The following is a 23974-nucleotide window of genomic DNA, read 5'->3' as shown; positions in this document are numbered from 1 at the left end:
TTTACAGTAAAAAACTTTGCAGGCTACTGGTTTAAGTTTTATGAACATGTTCTGACCACTTTCTAGGATTCCATTGTGATATCTGTATTGACAGACCTGTCTGGATCTCTTCTGCAGTATCTAATTACCATCTGGCAGAGACTTGAGTATTCAAAAAATAATTATTTCCTGAAGAAGTTAAATATCTTTACTGCATGAATATTCTCTTCAGAATTGAAAGTTTCTGAGGGGCATTTTTAGTTTGGCAGCAAACACTGTAGATGTGGAACAGGGAGCTCCTGCCAGTGTAGGGACATGTGCTCTTCTGAACTGACTGTTGTAGAGCAAAGGAGATACCACAAGGTATAGAACTGCATTAGATGCTTGTATTTAGGTGAATAATCAGCATCAACAGCGTATTGAACAGAGTAGTTGCACCTTTTTTGCATGTGTGTGTGTGTGTCTAGTTTACTCTGTATATAAGTAATAACAGGATCTTTATTTTTAGCTCACCAATTCCCTCCAGAAAGATTTGTTCATCTACAAAAGTGCCATTCAAGCACAATATGAAGAAAAAATTGAAGAGCAAGTGTCGAATCTCTATAAATATGTAAATGGTAGACTGACAGACATTGAGACTTTTCATAAACGGATAAAGAGAAAAGTTCTTGTTCCATTAAATGTCAATCTTCACTCGATGGCAGCTCTCATTTGTACATCATTGTTCTGTAGATCGATGTTTTATTTAATAAAAATAATTCACAGAAGTATTGAAAATAAGATAAAGCAAAATATTAATATAATTTTTTTTTAAAAATGACTAAGTTGTCTTTTGTAAATTTGCAATTAATAAAACACGGATTACATTGTACTCTGCATATTAACAGCCATAGCTGTGAAGATGTCTTACATCCTAGTGCAGTTATTTCTAAAATAGATATGTACATACACATCACTTACAGTTCTTTTCCATGTATTTCTTTGAAAATATATATTCACTGATCTTTAGATAGTAAACCACAGCTCACAACAGCATTAGTAGTCCTATGCAACTAGTGAGCACTCACCACAAGGGAGAAACAAGATTCAACTTTCAGCCTTCAAGATGTCCAAGCTCCTGATGTGAACGTATGAAAAATTAAAAAAAAAAAAAATAAAAAAAAAAAAAAACAAAAAAAACAATGCATTAATTCCCATCTTAAACATCTGAGACAACTCCTTGATAAGTGCTTGTCTTTAAGCGGTTTGGAATCTTCAGTTTCTAGAGAAAGAGATACAGTTTCAATAATTAGCCAAAAGCTGAAAAGAGACTGAAGAATGAAAAAAAAAAAAGAAAAAGATAAAAAAGGAACACAAATACAGTTTTCTCTTTCACAGGAGTTTCAATGGTATTTAATTTTCTTAAATTAAAAGGAAGGCACGGAAGGCAAGTTTTTTGTCTGTTTGTTTTTGTTTATTTGTTTGCTTGCTTATTTTAGTGATTGCCTGCTTCCTTTTTTTGTACATTAAATTCCAGAAAGAAGTCCAAATTCGACAAAGTTACCAACAGCAGTTATGTGACGCACTGGCTGTTCTCAGAGGAAATATTAAGGTAGGTTTTAACCATTCACAAGGTTAAGGACTGTTGATTGGAGTAGTGATAGGTCATAAGTCAGTTCTGACAATACCTGGAGAAGGATGTGTTTGTATAATCCATGAAGACTAAGCATATAAGCCACATCAAGTAGAATGAAAATAGCACAAAAATATGTTTTTGTTTTTTTTTTTTTACAAGTCCTGTTTTCCCCCTCCTCTCATGTTGAGCTGTGCAGTTCTGCATACTTGAAAGTTGTTTTATAAGACAGAGGCTATGACTGGCTCTCTTCAGAAGCAGAGACATAGTAATCACATAATGCTGCTTGGTTCAATCAGAAATGAATGTCTCAATAGATTTGGAAATTGAATTCCCAGGCTATGAGAGGAAGATGACCAATCATGTACACTCTTAATGACTTTATACCATGCTCTAGGAACTGTGCCTTAAGTTTTCGGAGTTCCAGATTTCAGAGTGTAATACAAATACTAAGAATGATCCAATTTAGAAAGTTTGGAACTTAAATTTTGTCTTTCTTTCACCGTAAAAATAAGGTTACTAGCTGAATTGCAGATGAGTACATGTGATCAGATCACTGCCACATAAGCCACATAGAAAAACGCGAATGTCACTGTGTTTGAAAAGTTCTCTTTCCCAGCTCCTGTTCATGAATCCTTCTGTAGTAAAAATAAAATGCATATGTATTCCAAGGAGCTTTCAGTAAAGTGTTCTCAGTAGGGAACTGCAGGTTTAGGTTCCCTTTATTTGACTTTCCCCTTGTAAGACCTTTTTACTTTTGGATTCTTTTAGTCCAGCTTCAGCAAACAGGTAGAAACAGGTAGAGATTCACCCCATGCCAGATGACTGTAATTCAGTGGGTGGGAAGCTCTGAGATGAAACTGTAACACTCACTAAGGAGTCAAACAAATATGAATGGATTGCACTAGAGACAAATATTGCTGCTATTAATATTTTAAAGAAGCTAAGCAATATTTAAATCACCTAACCTTGAAAAATGACTTAATCAAGGTACTCGTGAAGGAAGAGCTCACACATACTTTTGAGCATAGTGTTTCCTAATGGTTACTGCGGGCTGTGCATCACAATGGGCAGGCATTTCAGTATAATATGGGGCTGCACATTCTGTTTTTCTCTGAAAGGCTGATTTTACTGCATTGAAGCAAATCAATCATTGTAGATGCTTTTTTAAAAACCTTTACTGCAATTTAAACACCTTACTGATACAATCAAGATGCAAAAATAAATGTCAGTAATCCAGAAGTTAACATTTCAGTAGTTTATCTTGCTACACTGTACTTATACTGCACTTTATTTTGTTTCTTGTAAGAGTTTTAGATATGTTCTTTAAAAGTTTTTAAACATATAGAATATGCTTTTCCTTTTTTTTTTTTCTCCTTTCTTTTCCATGTTTGAAGTCTCTATTACTATAGATTAGTTATTAGATATAACACATTTCTTGATTAAGTATCTGAAATATCAGGTACAATAACATTTTATTTTTGGTACCAGAAACTCTGGAATGTGTACTATGATGTGCTCAAATAAAAAATAAAAAAATTGTGGCATTAAAAAAAAAAAAAAGCTATGTGATTTATGCAAGAATGTCATTAAGTAATCTCATCTCCTAATAGAAGTATTACAACATAGATAGAGAAGATATAGAATGTTCATCAGGAAAACTTTTCAGGTTTTTACGTGACAAACTGTGTGAGAAAGAGTCCATAATTGAAGATCTGAAAAGAAAAATGCAGTAATATCAAGAAAATGAAAGGACTAAAGTGGTATGTTTTTCCAAAAAGATTTATAAACTTGTTACTAAACCTGGAAACCTTTAAACACTGAAAAATGTGGATGGAGAGTTGGGCAGAGAGGAACTCCCAAGGACAAGTGCAGAGTCCTACACTTGGGGAGGAATAACTGCAAGCATCAGAACAGATTAGAGGCTGACCTGCTGGAGAGGAGCTCTGCAGAGAAGGATCTGGGTGTCCTGGTGGGCAAGAGGTTGGCTGTGAGCAGCAGTGTGCTCCTGTGCCCAGGCAGGTCAGTGGTATCCTGGGGTGCATTAAAAATAGAGTAGCCAGCAGGTCAAGGGAAGTGATGCTCCCCCTCTTCTCTGCCCTGGTGAGGTCGTGTCTGGAGTGCTGTATCCAGTTCTGGGCTCCTCAGTTCAAGAAAGGCAGGAACTTCGAGAGGGTACAGCAGAGGTCCACAGAGATGAGTGAACTGGAGCATCTCCCATAGGATGAACAGCTTTTCCATCTAGAGAAGAGAAAACTGAAGCAGGATCTTATCAATGCTTATAAATAAAGGGCAGAAGTCAAATGGGTGGCATCAGGGTTTTTCAGCAGTGCCCTGTGACCAAACAAGGGATAATGTGCACAAACTGGAACACAGGAAATTTCTTGTGTCCATATGAACACGAGAAAGAACTTTATTGTGAGGGTTCCAGGGCAGTGGAACAAGCTACCCAAAGATGTTGTGGAGTCTCCTTCTCTGGAGATACTGAAAACCTTCCAGGATGACTTCCTGTGCAACCTGCTGCAGGGAGCCTGCTTTACCAGTGTTGGACTTTGATCTGCAGAGATCCTTCCAAACCCGTACAGTTCTGTGATCTCTGGTTTCATTATTTTCCCAGTAAAGATAAAGATTGGAAAATATTAGAACACTTCTTGGGATATCTCTTGCTAAAGATAGGTATTTTGACTGAAGGAGTCTGAAGGAATCAATTTCACTCAATTCAACGTGATAGTGTAATCAGTGATAGTTTGATTATAGATACAGTGGGGTTTTTTTTTTTCTGTTTTTAAAAAAATAAAATATTTTAAAATATTTTTGTAAATCCTGAAGAAAAAAAAGCTTGTTTAAAAATGTAATACTTGAATAAAATATTGCTCTCAGCACTATTTTATTCCATTTCAGTTACAGAAAATTTCATCTCTATACTTACATTACTTCTCTTATTTCTCTTTGTTCCTCCTGTCTCCATGTAACTTCTGAAATAAAATATTTTCTTGTTCAGAATTGTGTCATTGGTCATTTAAGTCAGCATTTCAGGTATCCTAACGAAGATTAAAATCCTTCATGTTTGATTTCTCTTAACTCCTACAGCAGCTCTCAGAGTTCAACAACCACTCGGGTATAACCATCCACAGACATGAGAAGTCCCTTTGACTAATTTTCCCCACACAAATACAGACAGAAATAGTTAGTTTTAATGGTTAAGAACTGTCCTAATTATTCATCCTGTAGCCTTCAAATGGGACACTTGATTCAGTCACATATTTCTGTACATCATTTCCTTTTCCTTTCAGTAATATAAACACGTCCTTCCCAAGTTAACAACTCTTGTCAGCAGCTTGCTGAAATGTGAGAAGTTTAAAGAGGCATTGCAGACTTCTCATGTACTTTAGACTGATAAGAAGCAGTCCTGGTTTCTAAAGAGTTTTTGGCTAAGTCTGGTGGTAGATTGCTTTTTGATCTCTGCTCCCTGCGCATCATTAAGATGCACAGTAGTAAGGAAATCTGAAAATGCCATCTTCTACTGGCAGCCACCTAAGTTCGACAGTATTACTCATAAAGGAGAAAGATGGAGTCTCAGATGTATCCTCTGAGGAACCTACATATCTCTCTCTGTTTGGAATTGACAGCTATGCAGTCTATTCTAGAACAGGATATTTAAGCTGTGTCATTAGCTCTTGTTAACAGAAGGAAGTGATAGTAATTCATTTTTGTAACAGTTTAGCTACAACAGTCACCAGGAGTACATTTTATTTCTTCGTTGCATCATTTGGGTATCTTCTATTGCTTATTGGGCACCTTCTATTGCTGGAAGTTTCGCAAGGCTTTAAAAGAGATAACGAAGCAAAAAGAGGACTATGAATGTGTATAATCAATGAATATACAGATGTCATAATTACAAAATAAACAAGAGAGTTTGGCTAAGCAGGCTATTATACCAAAAAGAGAATAAATATAGTGCTTACCCTTGTCCTAGGCTCATTGCAAAACTCCAGAGGAGGGATCTCCAGAAGAGATCCTCCCCACCAGCAGTCAGCTCTTAAATGGGCCTTAGGAGAGGTGCAGCCAGGCTCCACCCTTCCGGCAGCACAGGAGAATTGCCTTCACCTGTGCTCCTGTGGCTGACTCAGCAAGATCAATCAGAGGTTCAGGCCGTGATCCAGCTGTTTCCTTACAAAATGGTAATATGAATGTCAATATTATGAACAAAAAAAATTCGTAACATATTGGGAGGAAAAAAAGCGGCTGTAATTGTGTGAACATACAAGTAGGTAAAAGTTGTAGAGTGGTTAATAACGTGAAAAAAACTCTGGGAGCAATTTTAAAAAAGGTATGTTCTGTATAGGAGGAGGCAGAATCATATGCTTTTATCACAGAGTAACAGTTACTTTCTGATTCATCAACCACTACAAAGGATTCTGAATGTCTGCAGAGAACACACATTTGTAGACTTAGAAGCCAAGAGAGCTTAGATTTAGAAGCTCCCCAGAAACAGCTGACTGGTTTGTGATAGGTGTTTTACATAATGGAAAACTTAGTGTGACTTTTCTTAATCAGCATCACAGATTACATAAAACCTATTTTCCAACAAAGCTGATTTTGCTATTTTGGAAGAATATACATTTAGTTGAGTGGTACCTGTGAACACAAGATCTTTGCAAGTTATTTGATTTAGTAGCACTGCTTAAAAGATAGCGTGCTGCAGTAAGATATGTCCTGCCTTAAAATTTAGTGATGTGACCTTCCACTAAGTTGTGGAAAAAACTTTAAGTCTCTAGTTTCAGACCTCATGAAGAGGAAGGTAGACACAGATGAGGCCCTTTGCCTACCAGGAAAACTAGGAGGCATACTGGTGAAGTTTTCTCTTATCAGAAGTTCATTCTATGTTAGTAACACGGACTGGGGAGCTTGTAGGGTAAATATCTACAGTTCTATTTGTCACTCTGATAAGATGGGGTGCTGTGCAGCTCCTGACCTTTGTGTAATCTGTGAAAGAGATAAAATATTCTTCAGGCAAAGCCCTCATTACCCAGTGAAAGAACTCAAAAAATACATGGAAATGAGGAATTAACTTTATCTGTTCTCTGAGAATTCTGCTTTTATGCAAAAGGGAACATTCTCTGTTTTCCCCTGTCAAGGAATTTGCACTGAAATGCCTATTCTCATTCCAAAGTTATGCTATCTGAACTTCTTTTCTGTCTCTGACATGCCTTAAAGAATGAAAGGAGTTATCTGGGCCAGTAGTAATTTGTTAGTCCTATCCTTTCTGATGCCTCCATTTTGTTACATTTAAAAGACCTGCGTAGATGACATAATAAAATTCAGTGTCCAGAGGATGAAAATACACAGGAAAATGATTGCCAGTTGAAGTATGTTATCAGAGGAGTGGTAGAATCTTGATCCCCTGAATTGAAATGATTCTGGAGGACTGGAAGCCCTTTTAGAGTATACCCATTAGCTGAATTGAAGATAAGAGTGCAATAGCAGAGTGACTGCCTGAAAAGTAATGGCTTTGTGCAAGCAGTGGCCGTACTAGAACCTTCCACTTTCAACCTTGACATTTTAAACGTGAAAATGAAACAATTATTGTTATAAATGTACTCTTGTTACGGATGTATGGTTTTCCAACAATAAATGTAAATAAACACTGGAATGATCATTTCCCCTGCAACTCAAAACTGGTGTATTGTGGATGTTTTTCATGACGACTTGTACCATTGCACCCTCTTGTGGTGTAAATAATAGACTTTAAATGCCTAAAATGTAGCTTTGGAAGGAAAAGGGAGATGATAACTTAAATGACAGATTTTCTACAGTTACTTTGTTACCAAGGCAAGTTCGTAAAAAACTAACAGTAATAACAACTGCAGTTTATAATTTTATCTGAAACATGCTCAAGTGTTGTCTTTTTTGGTATCATATGATAGCATCGGTAATTTTCGTTGTATATTTTTGCATTAAAAGGGCAAAAATCCTACCTGTTTTTCAAGTGTCCCCTTAGTTATCTTGTGTGCATATTAAATACTTTGAGATGCCAAAGGGAAATATGAATTTCACAACTATATAATAAATAGCTGTATTCTCTCACTTTTACCTCAAGGCCATTTGCCTTTAATATTGTCATTATAGGTGGATAAATCTAATTTAAGTTTTTTTACTGCCCAAAATTATGAATGCATATTTATTTAATATAATTAGAAATGCCTAATGCATGCAGGTAACAACCTGCATTATATCACTTTAATAAAAGTGTAATTGGATTTATTTAGGCTTAGCATATACTTCTTCTTTCTTTTTTTTTTTTTTTTAATCTTAAAGTATTAAAACTGTTAGAATGGAGATAATGAAATAGATAAGGTGAGAAATGCTGAAGTCTCTTGGCTAAGCCGTGTCATAATTGCCTTCCAGCCTCCAGCCCTTTTTTCTTACATCTTGAAAGTTCCCCAGTTTAAGCAAGCCAAACGCTACCGCTGTGGGCAGATGGTAGAGAGAACATTGCTACAAAACCTGCCACTCAAAGTGTAACAGATGACTGTAGCTACAGAAAATTGTCCCTTTGTTCGTTTTGCTAATGAGTGTCCTCATTGCAGCAGGAGCCTGAATAGTTAATGACGTGCAGTTCTGGTCCCTGGCAGGCGGTGGGGCTACAGCTAAAGGCTGCCTCGGTAATGTGCAAAGTCCAGGCGGAGAAAGTGTTGTATCCTTTCATGAAAGCACTAAAGGACTGTTGTGGCACCGTTTAAAACTTATTCACGGGATTCATTCAATCGTTTGGGCTTACTTTACGATAAACTCAAGGTTCTTCTGCGAGCATCGGCTGTTGCTCGAATACTGCCTGAAGAAAGGAACAAACGGACCTCAGCCTATGAAGAGCTGTAACAGCTTCTTAGAAGCTCAGAGATCCGGAGTTGGTTTTGCAGTGGGCTGAGCTGACTACAGCCTGAGCAGAGTTAGTTAGCACTCCAATATTGCACGTGCTGTTCTCCTAGAGCTGCTGTTTCCTGAGCTTGATACAGCTTCTCAAAACAAACATGCCATCTAGCAAATTTTTTGCTGCACAAGGATTGTTTAAGGTGAAATACTGTTGAAACATTTTTCACAACTTTATGAAGACACCTTGCATTCTTAGAAGTAACGTGTTTGCTAAGAAAACTTGCTCTTTAAGTAAAATTTCTTTAGTAAATGATGGAGAAGCACAAGCTTGCATGAATTATTTTTCAGAATGCTTTGCATTTTATTTACACAATTTCTTATAAAATCAATGGAAACATTGTGGCCAAAACTTTATATAATACAGTGATAATCTGTTCTGGTTAGTTTGAGATCAAAAATGTTTTTCTGAGGCAAAACAGAAAGTTCTGGGCTAAATGTTACCCCTAAGTACCTTACAGTTCAAGTTTCTATGTCATTTGAAAACCTCAGGGTTTTATTTTCAAGTAATTTTTTTTAAACAGAGTTCATATTTTTACCAAGCAGAGCAAACAGCATCCTAAATTTTCCTTAGTAAGCAAAGTAGCTGCTGTCTGAATCTTCTCTTTTGTGTTAATATTTTAAAGAGATCCAGGAGTTAGTTAATATTCCGGTATTACTATAAAGATCCGTGCCAGCTCTGAAAGCTTTTCTATAATTTTAAAAGAAATATGTGGCAGTAAAATCTAGACAGCCATAAGACAATATATTCAAATGTTTTCAATAGCTTTGAGACCAACAAGAAAAAAAGAGTAGCTGTCCCAATAAGCTCCAGTTGCATAAGAAGTCTTTTCCATAATGGACGTGGCAAGATTTAAACAAAGGACACGCATAATAAAAATGTAAATGAGTTTGCTTTACTAAAACTATAACTTTAAAGTCTTTTGTTGTATGTTATCCTGGAACCTTCTTACAAGGTAATCACTGTTTGCATAGAGATTTAAACCGTAGTCTTCAATAGCATTAAACCCCTGCACGGTCTATGTGTGACAGGCATGCAAAGCCATGTTAATGTTCAGAATATGAATTGCCTCTGGGTGGCTCCGACACCAAGTAGCAAACCAACTGTGTTGATATCAGAAGGCCTGATGGACTCCATGCGGCTCCCAGCCTGAAAACTTCACCGCTTTGACATGTGATGTGCTCCTCATGACACTGGCAGCACTGTCACTGAGAAATGGCACAAAGGCAACAAGCCCCCCTCCTTAGCCATGCACTTTGCAACCCCCTGGTGTTGCCTGTCCGCAGCCTCTCCTGCCTGCCTAGTTACGGACAGCACTTCAGAAACACGGGGGGAAGTGTGGGTGGATAGGCCCCAGCTGCCTTCCTGGACTCAGCCTCCATAATAAATTGACCTGAATGATGAGGGCACACAAACAGTATGATATGCATTATTCCTGTCAATAAAATGTCCCCATGTGTTATAGTCTTTGTATATAATGTACTGCAGCCTTTCTTCTTGCAGGAACCTATTTAGAGCCTCAACTTTTTTCTATTCATATTATGACTCTGTAATAGAATTCAGAAATTATATGATACTGTGTTGTATAATATTATAGCAGTGCAGCATATTGAAACCCCCGATTCCTCACTTATAAATTCAAGGCACTGCAATCTTTTAGGTTGTCTTTGAAGACGATGACCGTGGAAACAAAAAGCTTGAAAAAGAGAATGAAGAGTTCAAAGAAGAGGTTTTCAAACTACGCAACGAGATTGCTCGTCTTGAGAATTGTCTGCAACACTCTGAAAAAGAAAAGCATGCATTAGGTAAAACTTTAAGATGATGTGGTTCAAGATGCTCAGCTGAAATGTTGCTGAAGTAGGAATTAATTGTTACTGCACTTCAGAAGTATTGTAACTTCTTTCCGGGCTGTTGTCTTTTTTTGGTATTGAATGCTAATTTTGTGTGTATTTGTACAGAAAGTCATACACATTTATTCTAATTTTAATGCATATATTTACATATTTTTATTTTATGACAAAGGAATATTTGCTGTGGCTTTTGAGACTTGTAATGTTGCCTAGCAATGCAGTTGAGTTTATATTTTTGGCGGATAAGTGCTGTAAAGTTACTGAAGTAGAACAGCATTATACATCAGTATTTTTGCTTTTAAATGACAATCTGCTATTTTATCTTCATTATATGAAATTCTCTCGGGGGTAGATTTTGAGCTTCTGCAAAATATCCAAGCGTACATTTTGTTATCTGATTATGTACTTCAGTGTTTCTGAGGAAGTTTTCTAACAGAAATTGTTTCTTTGAAATAATCTATGCTTCCGATATTTTTGCTTTATTACAGTTCTTAAAAGGAGATTTAAAAAAAAATAAAAATAAAAAAAAAAACCTACAATGTGCAATCTTTACCAACAGGTTGCTTCTTGTATATTTCCTTTATAAAATATTTAATGGAGAACTGGAAACTGTAGCAATAGATTAGAATTTGGCTGTTTAATTTTGTTACATCCATGTGGTTTAGACCCAGTATTGTCTTTAATAGTAGCAAGATGAATTAGACGTAGAAAATATTCCTGATTCCTGCTTATCATCTGATTCAATGGTGCTTCTTATCTTTTGGAAGTTTTGTATGAACAATGAAGAACCACCTGCTAAACGACTTTGTACTGGCTGTGACTAACAGCAAGGATGTCCATAAATAGTATTAATGAAAAGCTATGGGTTCTCAGTCACACTTGGCTCTTGAACTTACTTCTCAATCTCAATCTGACCAGCCGGCCAAACAGCAGGAAGAAGGCTGTGAATGTCAAGGGCAGTGATGAAGGTCACCGTTCTGCCAGGACTGCTCCACTGTGCATTCCGCCAGGTTTATAGACTGACTTGAAGCAAACATTTTGCATACATTAATGGAGGCATATAATTTCATGCTTTCTCTTTCTCCTCTTGTTTTCAGATAGGCAAGTTCAAAGAATGCAATTAAAAATGGAAAGTGATGAGCAAACTATTCAACAGGTATGGTAATTTTTACATTTGTTAGCTACACTCCTGGAGGACCATTAACAGGCTTGGACTGTTAGCAGTGTATAGACCAAACAATGCTAGGAAGCTGAAAAATAGTCTCAGACTTGAATAATGTTACATTATGTTTTATGGTAGTATAACTCATTGTAGAGTAATAGTGAGCTGGTGTTCCTTTAATGAGTATGGTTGCTTCTTGACCCATCATATTGTATAATTTTGTTGAAATACAGTGAAAGTTCTGAACCTCAGTATACTACACTAAAATGATGGACTACTTTAGAATAGAAAGAAATGCATTCAGTAAGATTTTTAAGGCAGGATAAGAGCAAATAGCAAGTTACATCCAACAAAAGCCTTTTTAGTAACGTACAATTTGTAAAATATTCCATTACCCATGGATAGACCTATAATTATTTGTGATTTATTATTTATGTGTTATCTGAGCAACACAGTAGCTAGGCAAGGCATAAAATACAACTTTCTAAAAAACGTTTCCAAAGCTAATATCCGTTTGGTAACAAATGATAAAACATGGACAGGTCTCAGAGTTTACTTGTTATAACTTCTACATATCCTCCCAGTGCCTTTCTGTCTTGTGACAGTTCTCAAATGACTTTTTCTGCAAGGCATATATTTCTTCCTGAGATCTATTCATTTTTAATAGAAAACTTTAGAACAGTCACAAATCTTCTTTCTATAGAAAACATTCCTTCTGTGAAAAATTCCCAAGAGATTCTGTAGAAAACTCACTTACCTGTGGTAAATCTTAAGGGAAATAATGACATTTCTTTGTGCTTATTAAGGATTACAAAATTCTCACAGAACTTAATGTTAAAAACACAAATTGATGGTGAGCTAAGGCATTGGAATTCTAAAGTCATTCCTTTCATTGGCTTTCCTTGTGACCGTAGATGAATCTGCCTTCTATGACCAAGTTTCCCACTCTAAAATACAGAAACCTACTTATCCCTAAAGGACTATTGAAAGGTTATATTCATTAAAGTTTAAAAAAAGGATACTATGCATGAAATCTAAAATTGGAAATGGAGAACTAGTTGGTCAGCCTACTACACTGCATTGTCAAGGAAGGGATGCTTCTGTTAGTGTTTTGGCTGTTAAGGTCTGACAGTGTTCAGGAATCCCCCTCAGGTTTGAAATCTCACTATGCTGAAAGTGCCAGTCATCAGAACAGAGTTTTTTCTCCTCTAGCTTACTTTTTATTTTCCTTTTCTTCACTTCATCTCAGTGCAATAGAGGCTTTTGTCTCACATGCTGTATTTTCCTGCAGATTCTCCCTCAGCTGGGAGATTTGAGCAGCAGTGTAGGAACTCTTCTACCTATCTCTCATGTGATTTCAAAGCACTACATTTGTGTAAATATGGATCACATGCTTTAATCCCAAACTTCCTCCAATTCCACTATCCACACAGGTAGCCCTTCTTGACTGCTGCACTTTCTGCCAAGTAGATAAGACTGGAGTGCTGTCAGAAGCCGTTGGAGAAGCCCTTCTCATTATAATTCTGATAACTGTAATTCTGTTCCCAAAAGAAAAAAAATACAATTCTAAAACATAAACTACATTATTGACGTTTCTGATTTTTTTTTTCCCTCTTCTGCATATCCCACTGGAAGCTATTCTCTCAATAACCAGAATATGGTTAAATTCTTCTTACATTAGAAAGCCTTTATTTTTAATACGAGGAGTTTGACCAGAAGGCACGCACTGCTGTAGTGCTCTGCAGCTGGACTTCTCGCTCCAGAAGTGGAGTTCACAAAACTGGTACAGATGCCAGCCAGTTTCTTATACACACTACACAAGGAAAAGTCAAGGCTTAAAGATGAAATTCGAAGCACACTCTGTGTTGAAACAGTAAATGATGGTGAAACAGGCTCAGAGCACTGTATTTTACTTGGACTAATTAGAAAATATTGTTATATGTCCTGTGGTTAGGAATTGGAGTCTGACAGGATTCCCTGTGCCCAGACAGCCCAGCTGTGCCCAGCTGTGCCCCAGCTCTCCAGTCTCCTCTCAAAGCATCATGAGAGATGGCAAGCACTGACTTTCTCCCAAGGACTAGAGTGCCTGCCCAGCATTCTGCTAATTGGTGAACTCAAGGATGTTTGAGTAGATAGCTCTGTATAGCAGTGATTTAACTGCTCATTTACACTGTGTTCTAATTGGAAAATATTCTCTTAAAACAAGAACCATAATCCCTGGAGTACTGGCAGGGATACGTGGAGGAAGGAATTTTCCCCTAAGTTTGTTCTTTGAATTATTACTGAGTATCTGTGTTTGGTTTTTATGTGTCCGTGTGCAGTGTGTGAGGTTGTCTGGTGTTTTTTTCTTGTAGTCTAATGTAAAATTCATAAATGATCCAGCAAGTCAGAACACAGCATTCTCCTTTCTCATGCAGTCACAGCTCTGCTATGTGGTGAAGCTCATGCGTGAGCATTCTGTATCTAGTCTCATGAATTTCATATTCTTTGAGTCCAATGGCACAGCTTGAACAGAACTGGTGGCTTATTCTCATCACAGAGTGGTAGTTAAGGCACTTTTCCATGACTTGGGATATTGTAATCAAGCCCCATAAAACTCCCAGAGGCACACAATGTGAGCTGCCCTGATTTGCGGCTGAGCATTCCAGCTTCTGGGTTATTGTGCTGAAGGGGAGCGTTTCTCCATTTTTATGAAAGAAAATGAATGACAGTGTTGTGTTCAACATTGTCTGGTTTTAATAATGTTCTAAATGCAAATTCAGTAAGCAACAAACTCTGTTCCTCATCACACTGGGAAATATAGATGTTTAACTTGCCGGTCCCAACTGACAGCAACTGTGACAGCTCCAACCCAGCAGAACTCAAGGACACTGCTGTACAGTGTAATGTTTAAGCATGTTTTGATTCTGAAACTGCTGGAGAATCCCTGAGAAATCCTTCTTTCACTCTTCTGTAGTCACATCTCTTTGTCATTGGTGAGACCCATGTATCATTTGCTGACAAATCTTATCTCACACAGATCTTTTAGAACTCTGCTGATTATTTGCAATCCTGCCATTTTTCTACAAGTGTGTACATGTCTACAAGCCACATTTCTGAGAGTTCAAATCAGTGAACTCTGTATCTGATGTTTTTGTCATCTTCCTGCCTCCTGTGACATCACGCTCTGTTTTACTTACGTCGGAAGGCTTTTATGCATGTGACTCGTGGCACTATTAAATCCCAAAGGAAAGTGGCTAGCAGTAAATCAGGATCCCTATCTACTACCAGTACTAATAAAGAAATGTTTGTCCATGTGTTGTCTCTTGATAAGGGAACTGTCTCTAGAAATAATTTTTAGAGAATTATGCCTGTCTGAAATACAAAATCCAACACTAATCCTCGTGTGCTTGTATTTTAGTTGGTTGAATTTCAAGAAGAGATGAAGGCAGAACTTGAAAACGGAAGATTGTTATATAAAAATCTGGTAAGATATTTGTGTAAACATTTTCATGCACTGTCATTTATTGCAAATATAACAAAACACACAAAACTTTTGCAATATCCCATAGATTGAATGTGGTTTCTTTTCAGGTCAGGAAGTTGCTTTACGGGTGAAAAAGCCATTGCAAAACTATGTTAGGGTTTTGTTTTTTGTGTGTGGTATTTTGAGAGGAATAGATACAAACAATGCTACTAGAAATGTTTAGAAGAAAAAAATACTAATATTTTGTTTTAGATGGGCTTGGAAAATGTTTAATAAATGCGACATTATTTGTAAGGTTTATGGCTGCTGTTAACAAATGTCGTAGGCAACGACAGAGAGTTTTGTCTTTAAATATTTTTGTATTCTGCATTAGTCTCATAAGAACACAGCCTTTTATTTTCTTTTTACATGATCCAGGAACTTTCCAGACGGCTGGTCCTTTATTTTGCCATTTGACTTTTTTTTTCCTAGCCTGATTTCGTACTGGCTTTCACAGTGATCACCACTAGTATGTCTTTGTTACAGTAAACTGACTGGGTTTATTATAATAAAAAATAAAACACAGCTTGACTTGCGATCTAAATGTGCTGGAAAAGAATATGATACTGTTTAGAAGAGAAAAGGTTGTGAATAGAAAATCAGTACCACTTCAGTTATTTAAACATTTGCTTTTCTGCAGCTTGTCAAACTTTGTGCCAAGTCATAGCTGCTGTACTTTGTTTTGTTAATCTCAGCACCATGTGTCGTGGGCTTTATAGTGAGGGGCCAATCCTGCGCTCCTTCCTCAGTTTTCAGTTCCAGTGAGCCTGGGTGAGTATTGTAGGACTGCATTTTTTTAAACTAGAGGAAAACAAAACACAATGTTATAGAACAGGGCTTTCAAATCAGTTTACGAAGGTGAGTAGCCACCAAAAAAAATCCCTGTTAAATTAATCCACATAAGAATCTTCGTAATGAAAATAATTTTCATTATGAAAACAAGATGCATGCACAATTCTCTTGAAATTAGGAAGTCATGAATGAAATAATTTAAAATCTGCCTTTCTAAACTTAGCCTGCAAAAGGGCAAGCTGCTCCTTAAAAAAAAATGTATCTTTTGGGATAGAAAAGCACAGTAGAGAATCCTGGTTGATGCTAGGAACCGCAGTCTGATTTGCGGATTTGTTAAATTGTATGTTTATCGGAAACACTTAAACGTATTGCTGTTACACGGTAAAGCTGAGGATTGATTTGGATTCCCAGTGTGTTTCTGAACTGATTTATAACACAAGAAGAGCTCAGACAGACTTCTGGATCTGAAATCATAACTGAGGGACCTGGAGGAATCATTTTCAGTTACAAATTGAATTGTGGTAGTCCTAGAAATCCCTGAGGAACCTCTAACACTAAAATCTAGGCAGTCAGGATTGATCTATTCTTTATATATATTAAAAGACAAAACAAAACAGAGATTGAAGCTTTTAATAATTCAGGAGTAAAATAAAATAGTTTTAAAAATGAATAAATATTGATTCTCAGACATTCAATTCTATTTTCACCCCAGAGTTAGTTGCAATTTTTACCTAGAAAATATTTCATCTCACTGAAAGAACTGCGAAAACCTTCCTAGTTCAGAAATGGCCCGAGTTCCAAACAAAGGAGTGCATGGTAACCCAAACTTTGCAAAGGATGTTGAGCAAGACTTGGTCTCGTTCTTCCCTCTCCTCCCAGTTCTCTTTGAAGTCAAGCACACAGTTACCAAATATCTAGGACACGTATTGTGAGGATGGCTCTAAGGTCTCATGGTACCTCAAGGTAAACGTGTAATGTATGCATTGTGATGGCTTATGGACCGTACTGAAGATACCTTGACTACCCTGCAATACCTACTGTAATTTAGAGTATAGCTTTTTGTGGCCTTATCTTTTCATTATATGCCATCAAACAAATCATCAAGAAACATGAAAGAAATACAGCAGTAATACAGTAAGGCAGACAGGTTGGAGCAGTAAAGTGCATGGTTAAGTGGAACCCTGCCCTGTGGGAAACAGCAAGGAAGAAGTAGGCTCAGTGCAAACTTGCACACTTTGCTCACTGAGACTTCTTCTTTGTACTCTGAGTGCATACAAATGTGGGAATGAAAGATAGACAAGCGAGAGAATAAAAACTCTCAGGACACATTGATCTCATGAGGAAGAGAAATGAGCGCTGAATGTCAAAAGTGCATTGTATGTAAGGTTGAAATGTAATGATCCTGAAAATATAAATCCTATGACATATGGTGGAATAAAGTATTGGCACTCCCAAAAGGTCTCTAAGTACTAACAAGTTTTTAAAGGATTGTCATGAAGATTATTATGTGAATTAATTAATTTCTGTATTACCATGCACTTCTGCATATTTTGACTTTATAACAATAAATGTTGGAAAGTGATGCAGAATGACTTATTCTAATAGTATAAATATTGGAAAATGTAATAATTTAGATTAAATTACTTGACAGCATCAGTAAGGTACACAAACTTGAAACAATAGTAGGAGTCTAGAACAAATCCTAGGGGGAAAATGTTCATTTAAATGTTTTTCCCTTTTTGCCTACTTCAATGATTCTTTCAATATTTGGAGAGGGATCATCATTTCTAAATAATATTTTCACTTTCCTGCCATGTGAGTAATACAGCCTCATAATCAGCATTGAGCAGTAACACAGAAATGATTGGCTTTGTCACAGCTCAGTGCCAGCCAAGGAGTTGCTGTTACTTTCTGATGCTGTGAACAGTTCCAGTTCATATCCAGTGAAGATTTCAAAGGAAAAGTGTTTTTCTAATTATCATGTCCTCTGTCTGTGAACTGAAAAATAATTTTCCCTTGTCATAGATCAAAATTCAAATACATATTTATACAACTTTATGTCAATGAAAAGCCCTTTGTCTCTTGAGTATACTATTTGTAAAATATTTCTTGTTTTCTCATTTTAATGAAAATCTTCAAGAAATTATAACAGGGAGTCAATATTAGACTTTTTCCAAAAGTCTGTGCCTATGATTTTATCTGTATTTCTCAGTAGTTCATTGTAGCAACAGAAGGAGAAGAGACACTGAAATAAAAATGCCAGTCGTCCTGGGTGGTGCACAAAAAGAAGTATACAAGTTGTTTTTTTTTAAGTAAAATGTAAGTCCATGTTATTAGCCAATATTTCAATGTTCTGCTTGTGTCATGCCTCTTTTTTAATCGTCTTAATCTAGATTTCTCTTTTTACACTGGTTTCCCCATAAACCTGTATTTATGTTTTAGTTGAGTAAAAGAATACTTTCCTTGCCCTGCACTAGTAGCACTCTACTCTCATTACAACTTTTTTAGTCTCTTTTTCCATTGCTTCCAGATGGAGTCAAGTCACATTGCTCCTAGACTTTATCTTTATCTCACTTGCCCTTTGAATCTAGATGTTCCTCACTGTTCCTTGCTCTTTAATCTAAGCAAAAATGGCAGACCAGAGGGCATGATGTTTGACAACTGTGGTTAGCTGGTAAGCATAGTCGAAGGTTTGTCCTCGAAAATGAAAATCTGTTCTATTTACAACAGAAGTATCTTATGGAACAAATTCATTTGTTATTATCTTATCTCATAAATAGCTGAAAATAGTGAACCTATAGCACCAGGCTGCTAATCCAACTTTTGTGCAGAAGTAGTGGTATTTTACCTAAAAATCAATGCTATGAAGCAGAGACAGAAAAGTAGGGTGTTGTTTGACATAATATCTTCATATTTCAAGACCAAAGCAGTACAAAGTGAGCTCTAAGTTCATGCCATAGTGCTTCAGTAGGCCAATAGCTTACTGCGCTGTACAGCACTGCAACTTCCTAAAAAGATGGTCTAGATATTGGATAACCTTTTATTTCTGAATTTGTTAAGCTGTGAATCAATTGTATCCACATGAGGGAAACATTTCCTCTTCTTCATCAAGATTAACAGTAGGATATGATCCTGAAGGGATTGTGAAAATAAAAAAGCAAAGATTACTGCGAAACAAGAAACATCACTGAGGTATAGAGAAGCCTGCAAATACAGAATTCATGGCTACCAAACTACAGTTGAAAAAGGGTTTTAATACTTAGCGCAATTTTCGAAAGCCTGTAGCCATCTATCTCCTGAACACTGTCGTGGTCAAACAAGTGTACTGATTCCACAGCGTGGATCACTCACTCTTTCATGAGAATCTTGTTTCATTTGAGAGTGCATGGGAGGAGATACCTGCAGCACAGGACTAAATGATTTTGTAAGAAAATTGCATGTCTTTGTATTCCGGTCAATATTGAGGGAGTTATCCTCCATTTATTATTCCCTTCTTTTCATGCTTAACAATCAAAAACATTTAACTGATTTACAGAGAGAGAGAAAGGGTGGTCTGTTTTACTTAAGTTGTCTTCCCCTCCCAAAGACAGGGAAGTCCTTATAAGATTTATAAGTTCCAATAAGTCCTTCTCCTTACTTGCCAAACTTGGAATTCTTTAGATAGATGAATTTGTGTGAACAAGGAATAATCTTGAAATATTTCAATAGAATTTGAATGCTTTCCTTTAAAATTTACATTTCCCTCCTTGTGAGATTAGCCCTTTTGAACCTAAAGCCTAAGTCAGGTTATTTGAACTATTAAAGCCATCACTCCACCGTGAGCTTTATGATTGTGATCATAATCAAATAGGAATGTTATTTATCATTTGTACCTACTGCTACCTACATGAAAAGCGAGAGTAGTTAAAGTGTTTGTATTTCTCTTTTGCTTTGAATTATATTGTAAACGTTTTAGAAAAGTAATTGGCTGAAAAGTGCATTTGTATTTGAGGATGTTCTTCAACTTTTGTGGGATCTATTCATAGTATCAAAATAAACACAGAGAAGCACTGTAAGAAGAAAGGACTTTTGGATTATTTATTTTCCCTAAAGTAAGATTGAATTTAAATTTCATAATGCACTAATTTCAGTAGAGGACTGCTGATATCCCTCGTCTCAGTTTGAATAATAATAATTAAAAAAAAAAAAAGCCAGTGCTCAGAAGATAATATCTAAATTTTTCTAATCAGCCTGACATTTGAAGAGAATTTCCTTCAACAGTTTGACTTATACTATTAATCAGAGTTACACTTGGAAATCTATGGCATGTGGTGAGAATAAGCCATATGCTAAGATAAATTGAACATCTTGGATGGTTGAAATACTTGTAATATTTGAAAGCAACATGTGATTGCCTTAAAATAAACAAACACACAAACAGGAAAGTATGGCATACTAGTAGTAATTATCTATGTTTGACTTCTTGTAGCTCAAAACACTGTAGCAGGAGGAGATTTTTGTCCACAGTCAAACAAAGATGGTTAGATACCATGAGAACTTTCTCGCTACAGAATTTCCCTGTCTTGCATAGGTACACATCCTAAAAAAGTAGGGGTTGAAAATTAGGTCTTCACCAGAAACTTGGCTGACGTAGCTGTGACATTGAAAGATGGGGGCATAAGGAACACTAGGTAATAGTAACGATGCTTCCATACTCAAAAAGCCCTTGGTTAAAGTGTTTCTGCCAGTTTGGACTCAGAGCAGAGGGCTGTTAGAGTTGACGGTAAGCCTTGTCCACCGTTGGACTTCTCTGCTTGGAGAATAGAGCTTTAAGCTCAAGGTAACATAGCCAGCTGGAGAGAAGGAAAGGTATAAAACTAAAAAGTTAAAAGAAAATTCTAGATTATATAAAGAAATAGCACTTAACGTGTATGTGTGAATCATTCTTCAGATCTCATCTCTTATTCCGCAACAATTTGATTAAATAATAAGGTTGGTTTCTTCAGTATTTTATTGGCATAATTTTTGTTGTTACAAATGCTCTTTTCCTCTTGCTTCTTCTTGTAGTTCGTGAATTTTCCTGTTAGAACTGTGTAAAAGAAATACTGAGGAACTAAGGAGCACTGGATTAGTTTCACCTTCACAGTGTATCTCTGCAGCCCTGACTACTCCTCAGTGGCCATCCCAAAGGCCACTGTGTGAATGCCCAGGCCTAACCAGACATATTGCCCATGTAGGACAGTGTTTGTTAGAAAATGCAGAGAGTTCTACATGGCCTCAGGTGTTTTCAAGATACAGTCTGTCGGTAATGAATAAAACACTAAATGATTCAGATGATTCTGATGGTTAAGGTTATTAAATTTTTGAGTGTGGGTTGCAAGGAGCATGATAGTATATTCAATAAAGTAAAATTACTCTGCAATTACTACTAAGTACACATATGGTGTTAGCTGATATTTTGTTCAGCGTTTGTACTGTAGCAGATCTGGTTGTACAATTTTGTTTTGTGGACAGAGCAAGCAGACACCTGCATTCACCTTAGAAGTTTTTATGTATCTAGGTAGGGATTTTATTTACATAAGAAAATCCATTTTGTTATAGATTAAGACATTGAAAATAATAGGATATCAGCTTATACTGCTTCTGTGATAGCTGACTGCATAATGTACTACTGAGCAAAGAGGAGATGGATATAAGTCTACTAGGGAAACAGTGGTTTGGAGATGGAAAAAATACATTATTCTACTACTTTCATCAAACAGATCTAAAGTATTTTTTTTAATATTTTTTCCATTTAGAGCAAATCATTCATGTTCACGAAACTTAATAATGAGAACAGTATAGGAGTAGAACAGAAAAAGTATCGAAGTCTTGCCATAGTTCTCCTGAAATCTGTTTCACAGCTTCACTACTTTCAGTTCTATTTCTTGGTTCCATTTTATTCTCTAGCTTCCCTCAATTTGCCCCTTAACTTGAGGTATTTAATACAGACTAAATGGTTTTCTTTCTCTGTATTTTGATTTTATACATACTCATTATTACTATAAAATCCTGTAATCATAGTTATCGGGGGAAAAAAAAAAATACTGGTGTTAAAATCTGTGTTTCAGATTTCAAAACAGTACTGAGGTTCACTCAAGTTTTCTGAATTTTTTTGAGCTTAAGTAGACTAGAAGGAGGCTGTAGTACACCCTATAATCAGTAATTTCAGCCTAGATTTTTCTTAATTTCTCAAGTAGTTGTAATTTCAGAACTTATGAGAAAAAAAAAGAGAAATTGTACTTCTGAAGCTCCTCAATAGAGAAGATTCCCAGTCAGGTCACTATGTCTGATATAACACTCACCTGCATTATGTAGAAAGTGAAGCCTATACATCCACTGCATTTTCATCCATCTCTGGGCCTTCATGGGTGTTCAGCCCACAATGATCACATTTGGAAACCTTCAGGCAATTAGCAGTCTTCCCAAGGTGAATTTCTCTCTGTAATGTAATATTTTTCGTTCTAAGTAGGGTACACTGAATTTCACCTTTCACCTTCTAAGACAAAAATGAGACTTGGAGGAAGGGGATATTCTATCAAAATAATGACTGCAAAGTGCTCTTTCCCAGCTGTCTTTCTTCCTACTTAGCAAGTTGCAATTCCAGTATCTGAAAGCCAAGTCTATTTGAACAGTGGATGGAAAGCATAGTAGGCATGTTAAACTTAAGTTATTAGATTCTGGCTATGCTTCATTTTCTGGAAATTAATTTTTTTATTACAGGCAGAAATACATGAAATGTCTTCCCCGTAATATGGTTCCTATAATCAACAAGTTAATATGCTACAGAAGAGCAGCACTTCCCTGCCAAAGTTAAATTTTTGAATCCTTTGATCAGATTCATATTTTGTTCTTCAGAAGACAGTGGACTTTTTAAGCAAGGTTTAGATTAATGTTCAGTTCTTTTAGATTGCCTGAGGTTCTGAGGTGTTATAACCCTGCTGAAACCATAGCTAATTAACCACTTCCACTGCTAAATATGTAATTGATTTTCATCTCTACTAACCTGTAACAGGTAAACATGATATATGTAACAAAGGTTGGAATTTTTGAAGACTACTTTGTTCAGTTGCAAACAACATGCCCTCACAATTCCTGTTACCTAAAAGCTTACACAAGTAGACAAATATATAGTTATGTGCTGCAAATACTTCATTAATGACACAGAGAAAGGATTTCCTGTAGAACAGATGGCCCTTGTAGTGTTAACCAAACTGCTCATCTAAACCAGCATTGTCTGGAACCTAATGCCCTCAGGCAAGGGTCCGACCCAGTTGTGGAGAGGCACCATGCAATGATGACAGATGGTCATGTGTTGAGGCAGTCCAAAGACCATGCATATGTACCATGGGTGGCTGTTGAAAGCTCAGGTTCTCAGTGGAGATTATTCAGGAGGCTTATGGATGGGGTGTCCTAATCTGAGCAACATTAATCTAACATGGGAACTTAAATCAGATGGAAAGAAGTAAGCAATAGTTTCTCAGCCCTTCAGCAGTGTTTCACTGGATAGATCAATAGGGGGCAGAAATTTGTTTCATTAGCTTCAATCTGCTTAAAGAGTGTATAACATTTAGTCAATCACTCTGCACTAGACTGAGAGACTGACAAAAATAAGCACCTAGAATGATACAATCCTAATTTTGAGAAGCAAAAATGAAAATGAACTAACATCTCAAATGATGGGAAAAGGCAAAAAACCATTTACTGTTTATATCAATTTCATATTTAATTCTGAATAAAACCTTGATTTGCCTGTCTGAGGTTTTAAAACTGAAAGACAAGAAACATACCATAAATAGCAAAGATTTTTTGTTACTAAAAGGTTAAGATTTATTCTGTATTAAGAATATGCTTCTGTGATCTGGAGATGCTCTTGAAATGGTACAGGAGTTTCACTCACCTCCAAAAGTTGATCTTCTATCCAGTTTATGGTTGCTTTTGCAAAGATATTTGTTCTTTTCAGACATGAAGTGCATCATTTTGAGATATGTACATGATGACAGAGATTCAAGATCAGTTCATTTTTTTTTTTTTATTTTCAGTAGAAACATTACAAACTTTAACCCCTACAGGAAATCCCTACAGGGATGAAAGTTAACAATTGACTGCACCAGGTGGGGGGGGG

The 23974-nt window shown here is 36.5% G+C and overlaps 1 protein-coding gene across 1 annotated transcript in view; it reads left to right on the top strand.

Moving 5' to 3' along the window:
• CUNH10orf67 (chromosome unknown C10orf67 homolog) overlaps nucleotides 1-23974 on the top strand; it is a 34380-nt gene that overhangs the window by 2043 nt on the left and 8363 nt on the right. Inside the window, 6 exon segments of the mRNA XM_042888615.1 lie at nucleotides 488-643; nucleotides 1496-1570; nucleotides 3205-3354; nucleotides 10183-10327; nucleotides 11470-11528; nucleotides 14935-15000. Of these exon segments, the coding sequence (XP_042744549.1) occupies nucleotides 488-643; nucleotides 1496-1570; nucleotides 3205-3354; nucleotides 10183-10327; nucleotides 11470-11528; nucleotides 14935-15000 (651 nt within the window).

Source organism: Lagopus leucura, unplaced genomic scaffold (genome assembly GCF_019238085.1).
Source record: "Lagopus leucura isolate 7727_CA_CO unplaced genomic scaffold, USGS_WTPT01 Super-Scaffold_100157, whole genome shotgun sequence".
In the NCBI taxonomy this organism is placed as follows: Eukaryota; Metazoa; Chordata; class Aves; order Galliformes; family Phasianidae; genus Lagopus; species Lagopus leucura.
This window is presented reverse-complemented; position numbering and strand designations above follow the sequence as displayed.